Source organism: Hypanus sabinus, chromosome 5, assembly GCF_030144855.1.
Source record: "Hypanus sabinus isolate sHypSab1 chromosome 5, sHypSab1.hap1, whole genome shotgun sequence".
NCBI classification, from domain to species: domain Eukaryota; kingdom Metazoa; phylum Chordata; class Chondrichthyes; order Myliobatiformes; family Dasyatidae; genus Hypanus; species Hypanus sabinus.
In genome coordinates, this window is record NC_082710.1 from 133,012,435 (window position 1) to 133,038,148 (window position 25,714).

A 25,714-nucleotide genomic window follows, 5' to 3' on the forward strand; every position below is an offset into this window, starting at 1 on the left:
CAGGCTTCAAACCTCCAGTGGACTCTGACTTGGACCTGCAGACATAGGGTAGCAATCACCCCAGCAGATTCTCAGAGCTATGCAGACACAGCTCTGGCTCATGGTCCTCGCCTTCTGGGCATCCTATAGAACCCCTGGCCTTGGTCTGATGGCACACCGATCACTGAACACGGCCTTGAACCCTTGTCTCACCAGTTTGAGAACGCATGGGGTCATTAGAACTCATTTTATCTGCCTGCTTGGAACTCCAACTTCAGAACCCACTGAGAACTCACCCTGGAGGGGCCCTTGTCCACTCTCTGCTGGTCCAACATCCATCATCCAAAATCCGACCACGGGATGTTCCATGTCTGCATTGCCAGCCTTTGAACACAGAGCAGAGACTCTGGCCTGACCTCTAACTCGCCACATCCCTGTCTTCAAACACTAAGCTGACCCTAAGCTCCCCCTCTGTTCCCAGAACCATACTTACAAACCTAAAAATAATTAAGGAAGACAACTAAATCTGAGCAGCAACTTAACAGAGATCGCAGCTCAGCACCATTTTCTCATTACTTCCATCAGGGAAGAGGTACTGAAACCTGAAGACCCGCATTCAATGTTTTAGGAATAGCTTCTTCCCCTCTGCCATCGGATCATTTCTGAATGATCATGAACACAACCTCACTATTCCTCTTTTGCACTTTTTTAGAATTGTACTTTATAGCAATTTTTATGCCGTGCACCATACTGCTACCACCGAGCAACACTTTTCATGAGCTATGTTGGTGATAAGAAATCTGAATCCGATGTTCCAGGCCGATATCCGATGTCAGGATCCTTCAGTTTTATTTTTGCTCCAGATTTCGACATCTACCGTCTCTCGAGTACAGTGTGCAGTTAGCACATAGAGTCGAGAATGAATTCTGACCTAAGAGTCTCTACCCACTTATAAATCAGGAGCAAGCTGAGTTTGAGACCCATCAACAATGACTTTTGCTGAAGTGCAAATTAAAATGACACCTCAAAGTGTTAGCATACTTGCATTCTCAGTAATTCACTATAAAACCCCACTGATGAAGTTTTGTTTAAGTTGTGAATGTTAAGCGATTTGTAACGGGGTGCTCTAGTCCTCAGCTTTTAACATAGTCAATCAAAGTACTCCTAACTTTGACAGTTTAAGTTAAAGGCAAGAAACAAAGTGTTCTGTATTTCAAATATGTGCATCCTTGAGACCGGTTGCTGGGATCTATTAATAAGTTTGGTTTATGGCTTTCAAATTATTTGTGTGTAGACTTGCAATGTTTCCCTCTGAGCACTAGATGATGCTCATGGTGCAAGTTACAATGCAGTGACAATTCATAGCTTATCACCCTGGTGTAGAGTTTAAACGTCCATTAACTTTCACGGTGTACAATAAATTAATACATGTTTCATTAAAATTTGGGGGTAAATATAGTTTTTTGTTATTAACAACATCCAAATTGAACCAGGTATATACTAAGCCCCCTCCTTCACTCTCTGTATACCCGTGATTGTGTCGCCACCCACAGCTCCAATCTGCAAATTAAATTTGCTGACGACACTACACTGATTGGTCTGATCTGAAATAATAATGAGGAAGCCTACAGAGAAGAAGTCATCACCCTGACACAGTGGTGTCAAGAAAACAATTTCTCCTTCAATGTTGCAGAAACAAAGGAGCTGGTTGTGGATTACAGGAGGAATGGAGATGGGCTAACCCCTATTGACATAAATGCATCTGGGGTTGAGAGGGTAAACAGCTTTAAGTTCCTCGGCATAAACATCACTGAGGATCTGACGTGGTCTGTATCTGGACTTGATCCACAACGTTGACTGTCTATTTCCCTCCATAGATGCTGCCTGACCCATCGAGTTTACTTTGAGATATATCATGGAATAGGCCCTTCAAATGCATTGCCTAACAATCCCTGACTTAATCCCAGCCCAATCACAGGACAATTTACAACGACCATTTAACCAACCAATCAACCGGTATGTCTTTGGACTGTGGGAGGATATCGGAGCAGCCGGAGTAAACTCATGTGGTCATGGGGAGAAGAGGCTGAGGCCTGTACAGTGAAGTGTCCTGCTCACCACTTTGCTACCAAGCTGCCCATAGCATTGTGCTAACCACTCCACTCCTGTGGCATTCCTCCAGTACTCTGTGTGTAGCTCCTGCAATTTGTTTTTCAGCTGTTTATCTTAGGACAGTCCTCTCATCCAGGAAGTAAGTTTGGACTGTTTCCAAAGCTAGCATATCCTTTTCAAAATAAGGGAACCAAAACTGTATACAATGCACCCTGTACAATTGTAACAATAGTTCTCTGTTTCTAAATGCACTTTAGCAGTAATGGTCAAAATGTAATTTGCTGCCTTAATTGCATTCACAAGATCATTTAACTGTGCATTTAGCTATTAGCCTGCCTTCTGGTTCCTCCATCTGAAGTACTGTCCACATCAAGCTCCATTTCCCAAGCTTCTACTCAATCACTCTATCTATCAAATTTCTTCAGCCTAGCATACTCTCCCTCTTCATTCCATGATATTAGTAAACATAGACACCTTATACTTTGCCCCTCCTCCAAGTCAAAAATATAAATAGTAAATATAAGGGCCAAAGACTTAATCTTCCAGTGCACCGTTAGTTAATCCTGAAAAAGAGCCATGTATTCTGACTGTCCGTCTTCAATATGATCGAGCAGATTTCGATCCATATCAATACATCTCACCTCATACCCAAACACCTCTTCATGTGCATGCAGACATCCCACCCCGCAAAAACTCATTTCAGGGAGGTAGCACCAATACTTGAGCAGCCTTCCCTGCGCTTAGCCTCCCTAATATGTTGTGGCCCCTAAAAGAAATAAAAGCATAAGGTGTATCCTTATTATATTGTCTTATGCAGAAAATGTGACATTAAAATATGTATTTATATTAAATTATATTATCATGGAGTCGTTTTTTTATTCTATTACAACTTTAAGCAAGTCTACAGGGAGTGTGGCCTCATCACGTAGGACATCAACAGAGTAGCTCCTTAGCAGCTAGCCAGCTAGTTTAAATAACGTTAGCTATGCTAATGAATGAATGACACCTGTTAAACTCACCTCAACATATATTTTACAGTCATTTAACCCACCACGGGCAATAGAGAAATCACTGTTGCAAACAGTGCAGTGAACAGCAATCGATTTCTGGGATATTGTATATAATTTGCAGGCGTCAGGGAGCCACTATCAAAATGCGGGAGACTTCCGGGAGAGGTGAGATGTCTGTGCATGTACTTTTTATGTGGCATTTCATCGAATACTCACTAGAAATCTAAATAGATTACATCTACTGGTTATCCTCTAACTCAGTTCATCATATCCCAGCAGAATTTTTGCCACTTTATCAACTTTCGTTTTTCTAAAATCATGTTGCCTTAATTGTATTCAGCTTTTTTGAAATGAGTATTTACTCTTCTTTAAATAGAGGCATAGGTATTTGTCAATAGCTTATATTAGGCTATCTGGACGATTGTTTCCCACTTTTTTTTGAATTATTACATATGCAGTTTTCCAATCTGATTTCTGGAAATCGCAGTGTTTTGAAACACGTCAGCCAATGGCTCTGCTGCCTCCTTGTTTGCCTTTAAGGTGAGAGAAAGAAATTTGAAGGAGATACAGTACTGTCTGAGGCACATATATTTAACCTGGGTGGTTAAAACTTTTACATAGTACTGTCTTTGTCAACATGGTTTGGAGAGTTTGTAAATCTGGCAGGAGCAAAGGATGTTAGAATGGTGAGGGCGGAGCAGTGCATCAGGGGTGTGGGATAAGGTGCAGAGAAGGAGTGCCAGGGGTGGGGGGCTTGTGCAGGTGAAGACGTACCCAACCCTAAGGCACCAGGCAAGGTCATTTGATTCCAAACAATTGGTTTATTGATCATTACAGAATCTTTTCGGTGCTTCTCACTCCCTCCCCTCTCCCTTCCCTTTTTCCCAACCATGATCCCCCTCTCCCTGTTCACTTCCCACTCTCAGTCCACAGTAGAGACCCATATCAGAATCAGGTTTACCATCACTCATATGTGTCACGAAATTTGTTTCTTTTTTGTAGCAGGACTGAGCAATGCATAAAATTACCGCTCTACTGTGCAAAAGTCTTAGGCACCTTTGTTATAAATATATATGCCAATACTTTTGCACAGCGCTGTCTTCTGTATGAGGCAAGTTTTTACACAGAGAGTAGTAAGTGGCTGGAGTATGATGCTAGGGGAGATAGCAGAAGCAGATATGATAGCAATATTTATGAGGAATTTAGACAAGTATGTGAACAAGTAGGGAATGGACAGATATGGACCATGTGCAGACAGATGTGCAGTTTAAATTGGCAGCATGGTTGTGGATATCATAGGCTGAATAGCCTGCTTCTGTACTGCACTGTATGCAGGCTATTGAGTTCAGCAACTTCTCCTCCTTTACTGCTATTAGTGTTTCCAATGTGTCATCCTTTGTGATAAGGGTTGTTACAAGTTCTTCTTTCCTAGTTTGTTTGTGATCCTTGGGATGTTGACAGTAACTTTGCCATGAAGACTTGATTTGAAATATCTACCGTGCCTTCTTGCCCATCATTACTTCCACAGTCTTCCTCTGCTGTAGTCCACCATTTCCCCAGCTACCTTCTTTTTTTTGTAACTTTATAAAAGCTCTCTCTGTTTATTTTGATATTTATCATCCTTCTACTCTCATTTTGCAATTTTCTCTTCCCATTTTAGATTTTTAGTCCTCTGATCCCAGTCTGTCTGTCTACCACTAACTTTTGCCAGTTTGTGTGCTCTTGAATTAATATTTTCCATGTCTTTCTTTGATCACTATGGACGGTTCATCCTCCTCGTCCCCCACTTCTCTAAGTATAATGAAGCAACAATTTTGGGCGGTTTGGTAGCATATTGGTTAGGGTAATGCTATTACAGTGCCAATGATCCAGGTACAATTCCACCGCTGTTTGTAAGGAGTTTGTATGTCTCCTTATGACTGTGCAGGTTTCCTTCAGGGATGTGGGTTTCCAACCACATTCCAAAGCCATACAGGTTTGTAGGTTAATTGGTCACATGGGTATAATTGGGCTTTGTGGGCTTGTTGGGCTGGAGGGGCCTGTTACCGAGCTGTATCTCGAAATACATAAAATAAATAAATACTTGCTTTGACACATCCAAGAACTTCTTCTTTAGTCTGCTTTTACATTTGACGACTTTTCTTTCATACTTTTTTAATTGCCTTTATTTACACCAGGGATGCTGATTCTGAACCTGGGACATTTGCCTTCAAAACACATCAGGTATTCTATCACCTTGTGACCACTACTCTCTAAAGGAGGCATCTCGACAAGAATGCTTGTATTCTGACATCAATATGCTGGTTCCTTCATAGATTCAGTAATCTATTGTTCTAGGAAATTATCGCTGAAGAATTCAACAAATTCCATTTCCTTGCCACCTTTGCCTTTTAATAAAACTATCCAAGATAATTTTAGTTCGCTTGTTACATGCCTTCAGTATTATCCTATTTATGCTTTGTCCCCCCTTGAGACAGCATTCTGAGGGACAGACCACTCCCATCATATCTTTTTATCCCTGCTGTTCTTTGAGGAGATTTGGAATGTGATGCACCATCAATAACTCACTCTAAGACGTAAAGGTGAGATATCGGCTTTTATTGACTGTAAGAAGGAACAAGTAGTGAGTGACCACCATACTACATCCTGGAGACTGAGAGGCCGGGCTCAGGCCTTGATCGCCTTTATACAGGGGTCTGTGGGAGGAGCCACAGGAGCAGTCAGCAGGGGGCGTGTCCAGACAGGTATATGTAGTTCACCACAGTATGTCATAAATGACCCTTGTAGATGTCTGTAAATGGACAGTGCTGAACAATCAGCCTTGGAGCCTCCTAGCCTGGTATGGCGGCTACAGTTCATTGATTTGCAAGAGCCTGCAGAGGGATATAGACAGCCTACTCTATCATGGGCACAACCATCCTCACTATCAAAGACATCTTCAAGAGGCAGTGCCCCATGGAGACAGCATCCTTCACTAATGACCCTCGATGCTCTCTTCACATTGCTCTTATTGGAAAAGGGGTATAGGAGCCTAAAGACACACACTCAACAATTCAAGAGCAGCTTCTTCTCCTCCACCGTCAGAATTCTGATTGGTCTGTGAATCCATGAGCACTGCCTCAACTTTCCCTTTGTTTTTGAACTTTCTATATTTTTGTAGCTTATTGTAACTTTATATCTTTGCACTGTACTGCTGTGACAAGACTACTAGTTTCACATCATACAAGTCAGTGATAATAAGTCAGATTCAGATTCTGATTACTTAAATACAGACCAACTCCACATCATGATCCTATGCACTTGTGTATTCCTCATTACCAGGTTAGCACATTCCTTATCAATGTAATCCCGTTCCTTTCCACCTTTGCCTTGTAGCAACACAAAGCATGATGGGAAAAGAAGAGACATTGCCGTGAGTTACATGTGTGAGGAGGGAAAAGAGAAACTGTGTTTTCAGTTTGAACAAACCACACATGGAGATAGTTAATGGTTTGATTAGCTGTGGGCTTCGGGAAATAAAAGTCAGAACACACACCAGTCCTTGTTGAGAGGTCAGCAGTGGAAAGGGTGACCAACTTCAAAGTCCTGGGTGTAATATCACAGAGGATCTACCCAAGGTCCAGCAAATTGAGATGATCACAAAGAAGGCTAAACTTCATTAGGATTCTGAGGAGATCTGGTATGTCGCCAAAGACACTAGCAAATTTCTACAGGTGTACCATGATGATCATTCCTAATGGTTGCATTATTGCCTAGTATGGAAGCTTCAATGCACAGAATTGAAAGAGGCTGCAGAAGGTTGTAGACTCTGCCAGTACCACTGAGGATATCTTCAAAGGATGGGTCATCCGGAGGGAGACATTAAGGACCCTCACCATCTGGGACATGCCCTTTTCTGATTACTACCTTTAGGGAGGAGGTGCAGGAGCCTGGAGATGCACACTCAATCTTTTAGGAACAACTTCTTCCTCTCTGCAGTCAGATTTCTGAATGGTTCATGAACCCATGAACACAATTTCAATAATCCTCTTTTGCACTATTTATCAAATTTATTTTTTTATTGTAACATAGTAATTTTTATGACCTGCACTGTACATACATCAGTGATAAGTAAACTGATTCTGCTTCCATCAGCCCCATCTGATGCTCCTTCTTCCCTTTATTCCATGGCCTCTTACCCTCTCCTATCAGATTCCCCTTCCTCCAGCTGTCTACTTCACCCCACCCCTCTCCCAGTTTCACCTATCACCTACCACCTTGTACTTCTTCCTCCCCTCCCTTCACCCACTTATTCCAGTCCTAATGAAGGATCTCGGCCCAAAACGTTGACTGTTTATTTATTTCCATAGATGCTGCCTGACCTGCTGAGTTCCTCCAGCATTTAGTGTGTGTTGCCTTGGATTTCCAGCATCTGCAGCTTTTGTTGTTTCCAGTTTTGATTCTTTGTGTTTGGTCTGCGAAGTTCTCTGAGAATCCAAAAAGAATTGATAAGTGTTTAGCTGAAAGTGTAGTCTCTAATATTGATTGATCATAAAATTGTAAGTAAGGAGTTGTTGCAAGAAGCCATCTGTGGCCATTACACTGGAACATACAGACTAAAATCAGACCTTTTTAAAATGAGATCACAGAATTGCTAAGGAGCTTTTGCCTGGTCTCCTTATTATCAATGGCAGCTCCTGGCTCACAGTCTCAGAGACCCAATTAATTGAATGCCGCTGAATGGTGGCCATTTGGTTGTAGCGAGGTAAGAAACTCTGAGATATCTCCCATGGTTAACAAAGGTTCCAATAGTAGGAGAATGGGTTCATTGTCACTATGGCAATAAGAGATAATTTGAGGCCTAGGTTAGGTTAAAATAGTGAATTACCTAAGTGGGACAATTTGGTGACAACACCCATTTGGAAAACTGTCAAGAGTAATGAGTTCAATGCTCCTCGGTTTGAGGGGATCCAGCAGCCTGAAAGGCTGATGTAGAACATGGAACCGCTGGAACGACTATCTCAGGAGAACCCCGAATACTAAAGGTTAGGACCCTTTGAAGTGAGCCTGGTCAGTCAGTCTTTCATGTTTAGCATCTGAATCAGAATCAGGTTTATTACCACTGACATAAGGTACTGTGTAAAAGTCTCAGGCACATTCATATAGTTAACGTGCCTTACTGTATTTGTAAATACAGTAATACAGTACTATATCAATGTGCAGTGGAGGACGAGTTTGTAAATCTGGTGGGAGCAAAGGATGTTTGGAGTGCCACAGGAGACATGTGGGACAGATGGTAAACAAGGAGTGCCAGGGGCAGGGGGTGTCATGGGTGCAGACACACCCAGCCCTGAGACACCAAGCAAGGTCATTTGATTCCAAACAATTAATTTATTAATCATTACAGAATGTTTCCTTGGTGCTTCTTGCTCCCTCCCCTCTGCCTTCCCCCTTTCCCAACCATGATTCCCCTTTCCCTACGTCTTTTCCACCGTCAGTCCACAATGGGGACTCATATCAGTATCAGGTCTATTGCCATTCACGTATGACATGAAATTTATTTTTTTTTGCAACAGTAGTACAGTACAACACATTTTAATACAGCACTGTGCAAAAGTCTTAGGCACCCGAGCTATATATTTGTACCCAAGTCTTTTGCACAGTACTGTATGTCGTGAAACTTACTGCTTTGTGGTAGCAGCATAGTGCAAGGCATAAAAATGTCTATAAGTTATGGGGTGGCTGTGCACAACTACATATATATTAAAGGACGCACATGGGGGATGGCTTTAACGTGTGTGTGTGAGAGAGAGAGAGAGAGAGAGAGAGAAGAGGAAAAAGAAGAAGAAAAAGTCTTTTCTGAGTTAGTTAACTTCATTGGTATAATTGGTATAATCTCCGGCCACTTCAAATAAGCATTCACAGCAAAGTCAATATATACTCTTTGCCATGGTGACCATGGCCACTCCCACGGGTGTAACAGTGTCTGTGGAGGTGCATTTTGAACTTTGTGGCATCCCGAACAGTTTTTGTCCAAGTTTTCAATGTGTCTATCTATTCCTGGCCACCACACATAGCTCCGGGCAAGACTCTTCATCTCGACTCAGGTGTCCTTCATGCAGATTTTCTAACACACTGGTGCACAGTTTAGAGGGAACCACAACACGAGATCCACACATCAGCTTTGACATACTGACAGTCTGTCTCGTCCTGCTGAGAACTCTGTAGGAATTTAGGGTCACCAGGAGTTGGCCATTGCGACTTCATAGACTCTTGACAATTTGGGTTCTTCCTTGTTTCCATTTGTGCTTTGGAATTTGTTACCAATGTAATGTGGAATGCTTCCACAGGGTCACAGTATGAAGACTTTTCTTCTTCAGTTACAAATAGTGAACAAGTTATCAGCATTGCTATGTTGTTTGGTAACCTTGAACTCTACGTCATAAGAGTGGGCTCCTAGGGATACTGCCCAATGTTATAACTGGATAGCAGTCATCACTGGAATTCCCTTCCTGGGATTGAAAATGGACACATGGGGTGGGTGATCTGTCCCTAGTGTAAACTTTTGTCCATAGAAGTAGTGGTGGAACTTCTTTATACCCCATACTCGACGAAGGGCCTCTCGGTTGACCTGTGTGTGGATATGTTCTGTGCTCGTCACTGATCTTGAAGCAAACACAATCTGGTGTTCAGATCCAAATAATCTATGACAAAATGGATCCAAATGCCATAAGGGAATGCATCTCACGCCAGTCGATAGGCAGGGATGGGTTATAATGGGTGAGCAGTTTATCGGACGCTATTAGTTTCTTTGTTTCCTTGAATGCTTTTTCACATCTTTCTGACAATTTCATCAAAGACGTGACGGTTATACTGTAACAGTCCCTTGTGTGTGTTGATTGTGAGGAACTTCCTTCTTGACTCCTCAATCTCCATTTACAAATAGGCTTGTGACAAGTCAGTCTTTGCAAACCTCTTCCCACCTGCCAAAGATGCAAAAACGTCTTTTGTTTGTGGCAGGGGCTACTGCACAGTACACAGTTGCTGCTCACCTTGAAACCCCCACATATGCAAGTAGCTCTGGCCTTCCCTTTCTTGATCACTGGGACAATGGGCATAACCCAATTGCTCCACTCAATCTTGGAGAGAATTCCAGATGCCTCTAAGCTCTACATCCTCTTCAGGATGTAGTGTGAAAGCACTGGGTGTGCTTTGTGCAAACTTGGTGTTGCTGCTTCATCCAGTTCAATTCAATCCACTTCTCAAACACCTTCTCATTAGCATGAAGCAGCTGTTCCTATCCCTGGTTAGTGCTACCATTGCCTGTTGATGCCATACTGAGAGCTTTGACTGAGTACCAGTCTGGTTGGAATTTTCTCAACCATTCACATCTGAAAAGTGCTGGCCCTCCACATTTCAATGCATAAAACCCTAACTGTTGTGTTTGGCCTCCACACGTCACATTTACTTTCAGTTTGCCTTTGGGAGACAGTTTTTGGCCTGTGTAAGTCTTTAACTTCACTGAGGTCTTCTCTAATGGTGTCTTAGACAACAGTCCATTGTAGTCAGCCTCTAGAATTATGGACAAAGCTGATCCTGTATCCAGATCCATTTTCAGTTTTACACCAGACACACCTATTGTGACCCAGATGATCTTGTGACCTGCTTCAGCTATACTATGCAGTTGTTGGCATGACAGTTCACCTTGGTCAGACTCTATGTTGTCTGCTTACTTTATGCATTTGCTTAGTTTTGTGTTTCAGACTTTTCACTCGGTTGAGCTTTTTGTCTGCTTTGCACACTCTCGCTATGTGACCTTGTATGTGACACTTTCTGCAAGCTTTTTCTTTGAACCAACAGTTTATGGGAGGAGTCGCCACATTGATAACAATTTTGTCTTTTTGCACCATTCAGGGACATTTTGTGCATTTCACATTCTAAACTCCTTTCCTGTAGTTCTGCTGTATTCTTTGCTGCAGTCTCTAATGAGATTACAATGGTCAAAGCCCATTCTAAAGGTTAGGTCTCTTTTAGCCAGTAGCCTCATTTGAGTGCTTTGACTATGTAAGCCACATACAAGCCCGTCCTTTAATGCATCAGAAAGTCCATCTCTAAAGTCACAGTACTGGGATAGTTTTCACAGTTCTGCAATGTATTCGTAAAGACTTTCATAGTTTGACTGGTTCCTTTTGTAAAATCTAAATCTCTCAGCTATTACCAGCGGATTAGGGCTTGAGTGATTTTGTAAAATTGCAACAAATTTGTGGAATGTCTTGCTTGCTGGCTTTTCAGGGGTTATTAAGTTACATAAGAGACTGTACCTTTTTGGGCCCTGTCACGTTCTCCTTCGGGTGTAACGAAACGCCGAATTTAACGTCCGGATAAACCACAGTTAATAAGAACCAGATCGCAGTAAGATTAACCATTTACTGTTCACTCTTCACATTAACATATGGTGAAAACTGTTGATAAAACAATACAAGATTGATACAGTATTTGTTCCTTCCTTAATATCACATTTCAAGTGTAAATACTTGCAAAGGTGACTATAACTACATTACACTAAGGTGCAGTATACAGGGAGAGTTTACCTGCTCCATTGACTACTTTAAATACACTTCCATGCAAACTATCCGCGACTCTTTAACTAACGAAAGCATAAACATTATCTACCGTCGTTACCTCTAACAGGATCAGCATTAATATCTTAGTTCAATATATCGATTATCTATTAACTTACAGCGTTGCTCTCACTGTGATTTCTCATGCCTGCAAAACTGCTTGTGCTCAGGTGAGCCTCGTGGAAAGCCCCCACCCTCGCGCTAATTTCAAACCGGTGTTTTCCCACAAGACGCGGCGAAACCGGATGTGACGTCATCGCATGCCGATATATTTTACATGCAATGAATACACTTTAAACACTTCTAATTCTAACTAGAAAATACTATTGAATGAATTACTAAGCGAAAATATTATAAACTAAATAACTGTCGTAAAGACAGCACACTCCCCGCTTGACCTTCGTAAGGTCACAATGAGCAGAGTACAAAACTTAGTCTCTTAATCAGTCATTGGGTAGAAGTAGAATAACTTCTGTAACTGGCCCTTGGTAAATTTTCACATCGCCTTGGTCGGTAGTCTTCAATTCGATCTTCCTGACATGTCCATCCCCGCTAGGGAATGTAGCAGTGATTCTGGCCGTTGGCCAGATTCCTGTGGGGTCCTGTCCACTTTTGTCTCTGTTGCAACGAGGGTAGATATTTTTGTCTCCAGCGAGGCCAGAACTGATTTGCCAGAGCCTGGACTTGTCTCCATTGTTTTGTGTACAAATTCTTGTCTGAGAAGTCTCCTGGTGGAGGAGGTGCTCCTGCCTTCTGCGTAAGGAGCGTTGATGGCGAAAGTATAAAGGGGTTTTCTGGGTCAGAAGACACAGGTAGGAATGATTGTGCGTTTATAATGGCTGTGACCTCTGCCATTAGGGTGCACAGTACCTCGTGGGCCAATCGGGTGCGTTGCTGCATCTCAGGTTTCCTTTTCCAGGTTTTCCGTAAGGACGTGAACCGTTTGACTGCCTGCTCTTTGTTATCTGGTGAGCGCTGGCGTGGTTCTCTGATTGGCAATGGGGCAACCCCATTATTTGCTTCATCTCTGAAGACCTTGGTGTCTTTGGGTTTTAAAGAAATGGTATCTTGAGCTGATTGTGCAAGTTTGTTTCCGTGCTCGGTTTGAACGAAAACTGACTGACCTAGCGTCTCGTCAGTTACTTTACGCTTGGTAATGTCTTGTTGTGCTTCTTTAGGGTACACCTCAGTGAGGCAGATCTCGGAACAAGAACGGCTTGACTGAGTTTGACCGCAAACTTCTGTACAGTTCGAGCTGACAATTGTTGTCCTGGAGTGAACCTCTCCCTCCCCGCCGTCCTGTTGTGGGGGTGAAGGAGCGTTGTCGGTTCTTTCATTCTTGACTTCATCACGGAGCCGTGAGGGTAAATTTCCTTCCTCGTATGGATGTGATGCAATCGTGACTCTCTGAGGTTCCTCGTAGCTGGGGAAGTTATCGAATACGTATGGAGAGGGGAGACGAGCCTGCCTGTCTATTTGATGTTGTACATAGTCGCTTGTGCGTTCCAGTCTGGTCCTTTCTAAAGTAGATCTTACTTCGGTCAGATCACGCGACCCTTCAGCTTGTTCTATGTACTTTGCTTCCACCCTGGCAGCTTCTCCTTCTCCTTCTAGCTGCAGCACATGCAACTCTGTCGATATTTTTGTCATTTCCAACTGGGTTTCGGCCTCTTCGGCTTCTCTGGCGGCCCTTTCTTTCTGGATTTCGGCTTCTCTGGCAGCCTCTTCTCTTTGTCTGGCGGCCCTTTCGGCTTCTTTGGTGGCCAGTTTCATTTTCAAAACTGCCTCTTGTTTGGCGTAATGCAGTCGCACCTTGGCGGCTTCTGCCTTGGCTCTTGCCTGTGCGGACTTACTTGATGTCGTTCTACTGCCCTTGTCGCTGGGCGCCATCGACTTGATCCCGGATCGAGCTGACATTGCAGCACTTGGAACACCTGATAACGCCTGGGTGGGCTTACTTGATGTCGGTTTACTGCCCCTGTCGCTGGGCGGCGTCGACTTGATGCTGGATTGAGCTGACATTGCAGCACTTGAAACACCTGATAATGCCGCTTTTTCACTGTCACGTTCTCCTTCGGGTGTAACGAAACGCCGAATTTAACGTCCGGATAAACCACAGTTAATAAGAACCAGATCGCAGTAAGATTAACCATTTACTGTTCACTCTTCACATTAACATATGGTGAAAACTGTTGATAAAACAATACAAGATTGATACAGTATTTGTTCCTTCCTTAATATCACATTTCAAGTGTAAATACTTGCAAAGGTGACTATAACTACATTACACTAAGGTGCAGTATACAGGGAGAGTTTACCTGCTCCATTGACTACTTTAAATACACTTCCATGCAAACTATCCGCGACTCTTTAACTAACGAAAGCATAAACATTATCTACCGTCGTTACCTCTAACAGGATCAGCATTAATATCTTAGTTCAATATATCGATTATCTATTAACTTACAGCGTTGCTCTCACTGTGATTTCTCATGCCTGCAAAACTGCTTGTGCTCAGGTGAGCCTCGTGGAAAGCCCCCACCCTCGCGCTAATTTCAAACCGGTGTTTTCCCACAAGACGCGGCGAAACCGGATGTGACGTCATCGCATGCCGATATATTTTACATGCAATGAATACACTTTAAACACTTCTAATTCTAACTAGAAAATACTATTGAATGAATTACTAAGCGAAAATATTATAAACTAAATAACTGTCGTAAAGACAGCACAGGCCCATTAAGCAAGAAGTGTAAGGGTTTTCTTTTGCTCCTCCACGTTGCTGACATTACAATACAATACAGTTCCATCCTTTTGATATACAGCTCCCAGTCTTCATTAGTGCAATCAAGTTAATCAACTTTCCTCACTGAAGCCATCGCCATGTTACTTTCACTTTAAGTTCAGCACATCTTTCACTGTTACTCACAGGTCCTTTGGCTTTCTTGTGCTGTTTTGTCCTGCAGCTATCGATGCAGTTTGTGAAATTTTCTGACATTCAGGTTCATACTCATCGCCAATTTGTTGCACAACCATGTACCAATTAAGTAAAAGCATGCACATGGAATACAGCTTTAACTGGTGTATTCACGTTGCAGCGAGAGAGAGAACAATGCGCATATGTAGACAACAGTGCACGTACAGACCACAGATCAATACATAGGGCTAAGGGGTGGTGGTCATTGCTCTAAAAAATAGATCTATACATTACAAGTTACAGTCAATCAATAAATAAATACTGCAAGTTTGTGAGTTTTGTGTTTTAATGTATTAAGTAGCTCGCTAGGACTGTGAATTAAATGCAAGATCATTGAGAGTTAAAGTGGTTAATTGAATGCCATTTGATGAATATTAATAAAGATTGAGTTGTACTTAAATTTAGTGTGGGTGCTTTCTTTATGTGCCACATTGGTAAACCCCCTCAAGAGGTAGAAGAGCAACAGCAACACACCCAAAATTCTGGAGGAACTCAGCAAGTCAGGCAACATCCACGATGAGGAATAAACAGTCGACATTTTGGGCCAACACCCTTCATCAGGACTGGAAAGGAAGGGGGCAGAAGCCGGAATGAGGAGGTGGGTGAAGGAAGAGGAGGAGTACAAGCTGGCAGGTGATAGGTGAGACTTGGGTGACTGGAAGGCTGGGTGGGGTAGGGGAGATGAAGTAAGAAGCTGGGAGATGGCAGGTGGAAAAGTTAAAGGACTGAAGAAGAAGGGATCTAATAGGAGAGGAGAGTGGACCATGGAAGAGAGGGAAGGATGAAGAGGACCAGAGGGAGGTAATGGGCAGATGGTGTGAAGAAAGTCCTTCAGCATTTTGTGTGTGTTGCCCAAGATTTCCAACATCTGCAGAACCTTGTATTTAAGAGGGGCGTTAGTTATTCTTTAGAGCATTCTGTATTCTGGAACAATGGGTTTACAGCAACCATGTCTCTGTAATGCCTACTAAGTCAAACTCATTTTCTTCATCTTCATCTCTCTCCCCTCCAGGTACCATGCGCCCACTGCACACACTGTTCATCCACAGGATCCATTCCCCACCCCCACCTCTTTCCAACCTGGTTCTGATTCACTCTGACATTCACCTCTCCAACCACAAAAAGTGGAATTTCCTGGTGGTCAAACATTTAAATTTCTATCCCCATTCCTATCCTGACCTCCTCTCAGGTTGGAGGAGCAACACCTCATCTTCTGTCTAGTTAGCCTCCAAAATGATGGCATAAACATCAATTTTTTCAATTTATGGTATTTCCCCTCCCCCTTCCCTACTCCGGCATATTACCTCTTCTCCCCACCTGCCTATCACCTCTCCCTAGCGTCCCTCCTCCTTTCCTTTCTCCCATGATTCCCTCTTCTCTCCTATAAGCTTTCTTCTTCTCCAGCCCTTTGCCTTTTCCACCTATCACCTCCCATTCCCTCCTCCACCACCCACTTGGCTTCAATTATCATCTTCCAGCTTGTCTTCCTCCCCCTCCCCAACCTTCTTATTCTGGCATTCCCCCTTCCTTTCCAGTCCAGATGAAGGGTCTCAGCCCAAAATGTTGATTTTATCTATTTCCATAGATGCTGACTGACCTCCAGCATCGTGTGTGCATTCCTTTGGATTTCCAGTATCGCCAGAATCTTTTGTGCTTACCATGGATCTCTCTTTTCTTTTTGATTTGTTATCCTCCTGGTCATATGGATCTTCTCCCAGTCTAATGAGACTTGTATTCCATTGTTTTGGGATTATAGTCCAATTTTGTTAACTTTGATTTCTCTTGGTATTTATAGAACATTTGTAAATAAAACATGTGTTATTTCAGCAACAGGATGTGCACCTCCCGTTTTTCTCTTCTCTGTAACACTTCAGTAGTGTTATGTCCATAGGTGTATTGGTAAGTTGGTTTATTATTGTCACATTATCACATCAGTTCATTAAGGGAGTACAATGACTGCTTTGAGTCCTAGGATTTAGATTGAAAAGAGTAGAACAATTGTAATAGAAGTAATGAATAGATTGGCAGAGAACAATTTGCAAGAGTTGGCATACTCCAGTGCCAACATGTTTTTTGGCTGTTATGGGCTTCAAATTATTTTGTGATTTATGGAGCCTTCACTGATCCCATCTCTGAGAAAGTTGCTGCACTGCTGGAGATGGCCTTTTCAATGTGATGTCAAGTCAAGGGTCCAGGTCCTCCCTTAGGTGGATGTAAAGTTCAAAGTTAATTTATTATCAAAGCACATATATGTCACCATATGCACTGTGAGATTCATTTTCTGGCAGGCATACTCAATAAATCCATAATAGAATAATAACCATAGTAGAATCAACAAAAGACTTCACCATCTTGGGCAATCAACCAGTAGAAATAAATAATAATAAATATATAAGCAATAAATTTTGACATCATGAAATGAAGTGTCCTTGAAAGTGAGTCCATAGGTTGTCGGAGTATTTCAATGATGGGGCAAATGAAGTTGAGTGAAGTTATCTCCTTTGGTTCAAAGGCCTGATGTTTGAGGGATAATAACAGTTTCTGAACCTGGTGGTGTAAATCCTGAGGCACCTGCACCGGCATCTTCTTCAAGATACTAGCAGTGAGAAGAGAGCATGTCATGGGTGGTGGAGGTCCCTGATGATGGATGGTGCTTTCCTGCACCAATGCTTCATGTAGATGTGCTCAATGGTGTGGAGGATTCCCCTAATGGTATTTTGAAGAAGTGTAGGGGAATTACACAGTATGTGAAATCCAGATCAACATTCATCCCTTAACTTATATTAATTTAAAGCATGTTACAGGCTACCCACACATTGCATTCCGAGAAAATCTTTGGTATTACGAAGCCACGTTATTTGTTCTTGTGTCAAGAAACATGGTGTTTCGGGCTGAGATGCAACCAGTACACTATCCACTACACATCTACTGAAGCTTGTTAAAGTTTTAGATGACCTGCTGAGCCTTTTACAAACTCCTAAGAAAGCAGAGGTGCTGCTGTGCTTTCTTTGTAATTGACTAACGTGCTGGGCCTAGGACAGCCTTCTGAAGTAATAATACCAATGAATTTAAAGTTGCTGACCCACTCCAGTACCCAATCAGAACTAGCTCATGGGCCTCTGATATCTTCCTCCTAAAATCAATAATCAGCTCCCTGGCCTTGCTGGCATGGAGTGACATGTTCTTGTCATGGCATCACTCAGTCAGATTTTGAATCTTCCTCCTGTAAGCTGATTCATCACCACTTTTGATTTAGCCTACAACAATGGTGTTATCAGCAAACTTGAACATGGGGAAAGATTCCCCTTATGGTATAGTGAAGAAGTGTATAAGAATTACACAGTATGTGAAATCCAGATCAACATTCATCTCTTAACTTATATTACTTTAAAGCAGGTTATAGGCTACCCACGCATTGCATTCCTAGAAATTCTTTGGTATTATGAAGCCACGTTATTTGTTCTTGTGTCAAGAAACGTGAGTTGAAGAAATGAATTTTGTGTTTATTTATTTATACCTTTACATAAATATTCCAGGAGAATAAATTTTATTCTATATCTCAAATATCTGGGTTGTGTTTTATAAATTCTGTAAGGGTGAATTTCTGTAAGCTGAATGATTGTAATGCAAGGGCCGTCTGCATTTGGCTTTGTCATATTCTTGCTGATGGGTCTCATTGGTTGCAGCATTTCTTATTATTAATTAGAAGACTGACAGACGATCTCCTAGAAAATTTCAAGACAGAATGTATTAGATGCAGACAAAGTATTCCCAATGGCCAGAGTGCTCAGCACCAGGAGGTTGCAGTCTAGAGGTAAGGGATAAGCTATTTAAGACTAAGATGAAGAGTGATACCTTCTCCTAAAGCAGCCTTTCTCATTCTTTTTGCCTTGGTGGAACCCTTGAAATCACTTTCAGGTCTCAGAAAACCCCTGTGTTCAAATGATTACATCTACAGCTCATGGTACGTTAGTTTGAACAGTAAGCTGCAGATATAAAAATCCAAAAATAATTGTCAGTGCTCTTTTGAGTAGACAGTGAATTTTTAGCCAACCTTTCTTGAAAAAAGAGTCATTAAGCTTAGCTTACCTTTCTTGAAATTAATCCCTTTCTTTCTCTTTCATGAAATCTTAAAACTCATATGACAAACGTAATAAATTTCTGTTAAATAACTGTCTTAAGCCAAAATGGGATTTAATTTTTCTAAAGGGAGGCTCAGTAGATTTAATTTAAATAAAGGTTATAAATTGATTTTAATTAATGCTATTTACACCATGAAAATTTATTGACAATATTGAGTAGTAAAGTTACTACAAGACATAAGCCAAAGCAATATGAATAAAAATATAGCCTAAGACACAATTTTATACAAAACTTTGAAAAACATGTTTTTTACTAAGTGCAAACACGAAGAAATCTGCAGATGCTGGAAATTCAAACAACAACACACACAAAATGCTGGTGGAACACAGCAGGCCAGGCAGCATTTTGTGTGTGTTGTTGTTTTTTTACTAAGTGACATGATTGGGCTCAAATATAGGCCTAGCATGTGAAACCTGTGCTTGTTTCTTACTGCACAAATACTTAATTCTGTCAAACCTGAGATAAGCACACACGGATTTCATCTTTAACTGAAATGAAATGATTTCTATCATATAACCATATAACAATTATAGCACAGAAACAGACCATCTTGGCCCTTCTAGTCCATGCCAAACGCTTACTCACACCTGGTCCCACCAACCTGCACTCAGCCCATGACCCTCCATTCCTTTCCTGACCATATACCTATCCAATTTTACTTTAAATGACAATATCGAACCCAATGACAATAGGTTTAAATGACAATATCCTCGCTCTTGAAGCTTGTTAAACTAAAAAAAGCTTGCTCACACATGTAAGAAGTTGAAAACTGCAGCAAAATACAGTATTCATTGCTTTCCTATGCATGGCAGAATACTTTTCACTCACAGAAATCCAGAACTTGTCCAGGGACAGGTCAGGAAGTCTCATCTTGAATGCAGGATCAGAGTGCAGCTCACAAAGTTCTTCCTCTTCTCTCAAAGTCAAGTTCTCAGGCTGAGCAGAAGATTCAGAGAGAGGGTCCCTCATCCAGTCATACGCATACATTGAAAAGGAGGAAAAATGCTGTTCAATTTTGTTCTGCAGTTCTTCCAGGTGGTTTTCAATAAGTCTCCAGATTTGCAGATATCCTTCCTCACTCTCAAGCCCAAGCAGAAGTGGAAACACTTCAAGATTTCCTTTTGCAACGTTTTTTCCAAAGATTCAGTTTCCTTTTAAATCCAAGAATCCTGTCACTTGAAGTCAAAATATTTTCTCCAGCACCTTGCAGAGACTTGTTCAACTGGTTCATATGATAAAAAATGTTGACTATCTAGGCTAATTTCTGCAGCCATTCTTCTTCTTCAAAGCACTCAACAAACTCTGGCCTAGTATTTTTTTTTGAAAGTGCTGCTGCAATTCGCCTTTCAGCTCAAACACCCCGTTGAGAGCTCTTCCTCTGCTTAGCCACCAGATTTCTCTATGTAGCAGGAGACTGGTGTGCTCTTTAACCTACACAATCCACCTTTTGCAACATTTACAACAACAGCAAAGCTGCAGACCAGCACACGTAAGGTGAATTTTGGGAGGTAACTCAGGAGGGAGAGGCTGATGTCACAGTCCAAGTTGGGTGAGTCCATTCGATGCTCAGAAAATGCACTTCATGCTCCTCATTTGTGGAAGACAGCGCTCACCAATGGCCTCCCCGATCTCACGTCAAAAACTAAGAATGGACTCAACCAAATAAGCATCGTCTCACTGCGCACTGCCATACTGGGCTGAAAGACCTTGAACGAGATTGCTAATCGGGCTGCTCAGTCACAGTCCACCACTGTGAGTGCAAGTAGCGTGTGTCGTTTGAAGTTAAAAAAAATGTTCATTCTTTTAAATCACGATCTCTCGCAGAATCCCTAGTGACCTCTCAGGGAATCCTAGGGTTCCGCAGAACCCTGGTTGAGAAAATCTGTTCTAGAGTCTATCATAGATTCAAGAAAGATTAGGATATTTTTCTTATGGATAGAGAGAGAACTGGCCAAGGTACTAAACTTATATTTGTCCAGATGAAGGGTCTCAAAATTGGCTGTTCATTTCTCCCTACAGATGTTTCCTGACCCACTAAGTTTCTCCAACACCATTGTTTGTCCCAGGTTCCATTGCCTTATGTCTCCTCCTACTAAATTTGGATGACCAGCCATGATCATTTTGAATGTCGGAGCAGGTTCAAAGAGTTGAAGGTCTTACTCCTGCTTATATTTATTATGCTTACTACACTGGACTATTCTGAAAAAGTACATGAAAGATGGTAAATAAACATGAGCTCCTTTCACTTAAATTCAGGAGTTATATCAAACATCGGTTTAAGAATATTGAACTCGTTTCTTGCAAAGGCGCCTTTAAGAACTTCCCAGTTCCATCTACACTTATGACAATGTCTTTTGCATTGCAAAAAGGAATAAGGCGAGGCCACTCTATCAGCTAGGGGCTCATCTACTACTCCCAGTTATCCACCTGCATTTCCAGAGGTTTAAGACCCCTGACCTAACAAACATTATCAGCCCCGGTTTCAGTTCCTTATGTCTCATTTGAATTTCCGCTAAAATTGAGCTCAACTGACAGCCTTTCATGTGCACTTAATAGAATACAGCAGAAAGATTTCTCCTGCATTTACTTAGATTGTGACTTCCCTGTTCTTCCTCATGTGACAATGCTTACATCTATCTGAAAGGTTTTTGTTCAGTATGAACTTCAGAGATTCTGTGTTGTACTCCATTTGAAAGAGGACATTTCTGACAGCTCAGTGCCCCTTCTGTGATGGGAATAATCTGCAATCAAGCCATCCATTGAGCTGTGGCTAATCCCAGTGTAACTGTCCGCACCAGGCAATGTACTCCATGGACTTAATACTAGGCTGGTAAGATTTGCTGAATTTACTTTGCCACAATAATAGATACACCAACGTTGAGTGATGCAACAGGATTTAGATTCATATTCACAGATTCATATGATGATCCTTCAGTCTATACATCTCAATTACAGGTTGTATCTATCCATACCCATTACAAGATGCATCAATCCATACCCAGTACAGACGTGTCTTTCCATATCCATAAAAGAATGTGCCTACCTGTATCCATTACAAGATGCACCTACCCAACCCCATTACAGAATGTGCCTACCCATACCCATTACAAGATGCACCAGCCATACCAATTACAGGATGTGGCTGCCCATACCCATTACAAGATGCATCAATCCATACCCAGTACAGGTTGCATGCACACATGCCTTTTACAGGATGCTTCTATTGCCCATTACAATAAATTAAGGGACACATCTCTCCATACCCATTATTGGATGCATCTATCTATACCCGGTACAGAGTGGGTCTCACCATTGTAGAGGATGCTGAATCCGGAGTACCAGACAGACAACTCCAACAGATTCACATCTGAGGTGTTACCCCACATGGAAGGATTGCTTGGGGCCCTGAATGGAGGTGAAAGGGTAAATGTGGGACTTACTCCACTCGCAGGGATAAGTTCTAGGAGGGAGATTAGTGTGGAGGGACCATACATAAATCATGGAGGGAGCAATCCCTGCAGAAGGCAGAGTTGGGGGGGGGGGTCTATTTATGCCTATTATATGATGCAGCTGTCCATACCCGTTACAGGACGTGTCTATTCATGCACATTACAGGATGCATCCATCCATGCCCATTGCAAGATGCATGTATCCATACCAATTACAGGACACAGTCTGCATATGACAGCAGAAGCACAAGAAGCAGAAGTCCACCACTTGACTCCACAAACTCATTCCACTTTTCATTAAGTTGCAGGACTCCTCGGGCCCATTATGATATCTATTCATTCCTTGTACTTCTTCAAGGGGAAAGAGATTTTTAAAAACTAGTCAAGAAGAAAAGAAGAGCTAACGAAAGGTTCAAAAAACTAGGTAATGATAGAGACCTAGAAGATTATAGGGCTAGCAGGAAGGAGCTTAAGAATCAAAATTAGGAGAGCCAGAAGGGGCCATGAGAAGGCCTTGGCGGACAGGATTAAGTAAAACCCCAAGGAATTCTACAAGTAAGTGAAAAGCAAGAGGATAAGACTTTAGAGAATAAGACCAATCAAGTGTGATAGTGGAAAAGGGATGACTTACAGTGGACTGAAAAGCTTGAGCATGTAGATATTAAGGAAGATAATGTGCTGGAGCTTTTGGAAAGCATCAAGTTGGATAAGTCACTGGGACATCACTGGGATGAGATGTACCCCAGGCTACTGTGGGAGGCGAGGGAGGAGATTGCTGAGCCTCTGGTGATGATCTTTACATCATCAATGGGGACGGGACAGGTTCTGGTGGATTGGAGGGTTACAGATGTTGTTCACTTATTCAAGAAAGGGAGCAGAGATAGCTCAGGAAATTATAGACCAGTAAGTCTTACCTCAGTGGTTGGTAAGTTGATGGAGAAGATCCTGAAAGGCAGGATTTATGAATATTTAGAATGGCATAATGTGATTAGCAATTGTCAGCATGGCTTTGTCAAAAGCATGTTATGCCTTAGAAGCCTAATTGGATTTTTTTCAGGATGTGACTAAATACATTCATGAAGGTAGAGCAGTAGATGTAGTGTATGTGGATTTCAGCAAGGCATTTGATAAGGTACCCCATACAAGACTTATTGAGAAAGTAGAGGCATGGGATCCAAGGGGACATTGATTGGTGGATCCAGACAGGTCATACCCTGCATGGAGGTTGGTGACCAGTGGTGTGCCTCAGGGATTTGTTCTGGGACCCCTACTCTTCATGATTTTTATAAATGATCTGGATGAGGATGTGGAGGGATGGGTTAGTAAATATGCTGATGACACAAAGGTTGGGGGTGTTGTGGATAGTGTGGAGGGCTGTCATAGGTTACAGCGGGACATCGATAAGATGCAAAACTGGGCTGAGAAGTGGCAGATGCATTTCAACCCAGATAAGTGTGAGGTGGTTCATTTTGGGAGGTCAAATATGATGGCAGAATATAGTATTAATGGTAAGACTCTTGGCAGTGTGGAGGATCAGGGAGATCTTGGGGTCTCAGTCCACAGGACAGTCAAATCTGCTGCGCAGGTTGACTCTGTGGTAAAGAAGGCATATGGTGCATTAGCCTTCATCAATCGTGGGACTGAATTTAAGAGCCAAAGGCAATGTTGCAGCTATAGGACCCTAGTCAGACCCCACTTGGAGTACTGTGCTCAGTTCTGGTCATCTTACTACAGGAAGGATGTAGAAACCATAGAAAGAGTGCAGAGAAGGTTTACAAGAATGTTGCCTGGGTTGAGGAGCATGCCTTATGAGAATAGGTTGAGTAAACTCGGCCTTTTCTCCTTGGAGCGATGGAGGATGAGAGGTGACCTGATAGAGGTGTATGAGATGACGAGAGGCATTGATTGTGTGGATAATCAGAGGCTTTTTACCAGGGCTGAAATGGCTAGTACGAGAGGGCACAGGAAGTAGGTACAGAGGAGATGTCAGGGGTAAGTTCTTTACGCAGAGAGTGGTGAGTACGTGGAATGGACTGCCTGCGATGGTGGTGGAGGCGGATACGATAGGGTCTTTTGAGAAACTCCTGGATAGGTACATGGAGTTTAGAGAAATAGTGGGCTATGGGTAGCCCTAGGTAATTTCTAAGGTAGGGACATGTTCGGCACAGCTTTGTGGGTCAAAGGGCCTGTATTGTGCTGTAGGTTTTCTATGTCTATGTTTTTCTATTCAATTATTTCTATAATTTATGTTGTGGATGAGTCAGGAACCCCACTGAGGTACATTAGCAGCTTCCGCAGAATGGGACAGAGGATTATGCAGATACTGGAAATCTTGCACAACACAGATTCTGGAAGAACTCAGCAAGTCAGGTAGCATCTATGGGGGGAAATAAACAGTTAACGTTTTGTGTCAGCCATCCAGAATTTTGTGTGCTGTGTATAGAGAGCAGGAAAGTACAATTGATTTCTTTAGAAGGAAAAACAAAACCTTATTCAAAGGTTTTAATATTGTAATATTACATTTTCTCTCTAATTTACACTTTTTCATTATTTTCTAATCAGTTTAATGGTGAGTATTCATTTAACTTTGAGTCCTGAAGGTGTAAATGCTCTCTGCAAGTCTTAAGCAGTCTGATTTACTGTACACTGTTACAATTACTCAACTATCAGTGAACATGGTTACAATTCCTCATAACTCAGTGCCAGAGTTCCCAATCCTCCTTCAAACCAATTGAGAATCAAACCTGATTTTCTCACTCCGTTTGCTATCCTTCTTCAAACCTGATTTTCTCACTTTTCTTGCTATCTGGAGGACTAGAGGAAAGCCCTGAATGATGACAAAAAAAAAGAAATCACCAACTCCATTCCTATCCTAGAATAACGAGATTCAACTCATTTCTAGTCTTTGCAATGACACTCCAGTTTATCTTGATGCGTAATATAAGTCTGTAGTTATATAGTCATATTTTGACACTTAAAGGATGTAAGGCCTAGAGCTTAAAGTTACCTGCTATTTTCCTGCTATATGACTTTTTGATTACTGATTATTCCTTATTTAAACAAGAAAACATAATGGAATTATGATGTCATCCACTGGAAAGTAATGTCATATGTCTCAGTAGTTCTATTCAATGTACATAAGATCATAACGGAGAGGAGCAGATTTAGGTCATTTGGTATGTTGGGTCTACTCTGCAATTCCATCATGGCTGACTTACAGTATTATCCCTCTCAGTTCCATTCTCCTGCCTTCTCCCCGTAACCTTTGATGCCCTTACTAATCAAGAACCTATCAACTTCTGCTTTAATTATACCCAATGGTTTGGCCTCCACAGTCATCTTTGACAATGTATTTCACAGATTCACCAACTTCTGGCAAAAGAAATTCGTCCTCATTTCTGTTCTAAAGGGACAATATTCTATTCTGAGGCTGCACCCTCTGGT

General features: G+C 42.0%; 1 protein-coding gene across 3 annotated transcripts in view; it reads right to left on the bottom strand.

Moving 5' to 3' along the window:
• Positions 1-11,411: 11,411 nt before the first annotated feature.
• The window catches only part of LOC132394366 (uncharacterized), a 45,695-nt gene continuing 31,392 nt past the window's right edge, over positions 11,412-25,714 (bottom strand). Inside the window, exons 1-3 of one of the 3 annotated variants that reach the window (XR_009512289.1) lie at positions 14,169-14,256; positions 11,821-13,890; positions 11,412-11,542 (exon numbers count right to left, since the gene is read on the bottom strand). Coding sequence is in view for 2 of the 3 variants with exons in the window: in XM_059970431.1 (XP_059826414.1) it covers positions 12,254-13,723 (1,470 nt within the window). In the remaining variant the exon portion in view is untranslated. Of the gene's footprint in view, positions 11,543-11,809; positions 13,891-14,168; positions 14,257-25,714 lie in introns of those variants that run through there. The other 2 variants (XM_059970431.1, XM_059970432.1) reach the window with 2 other exon arrangements.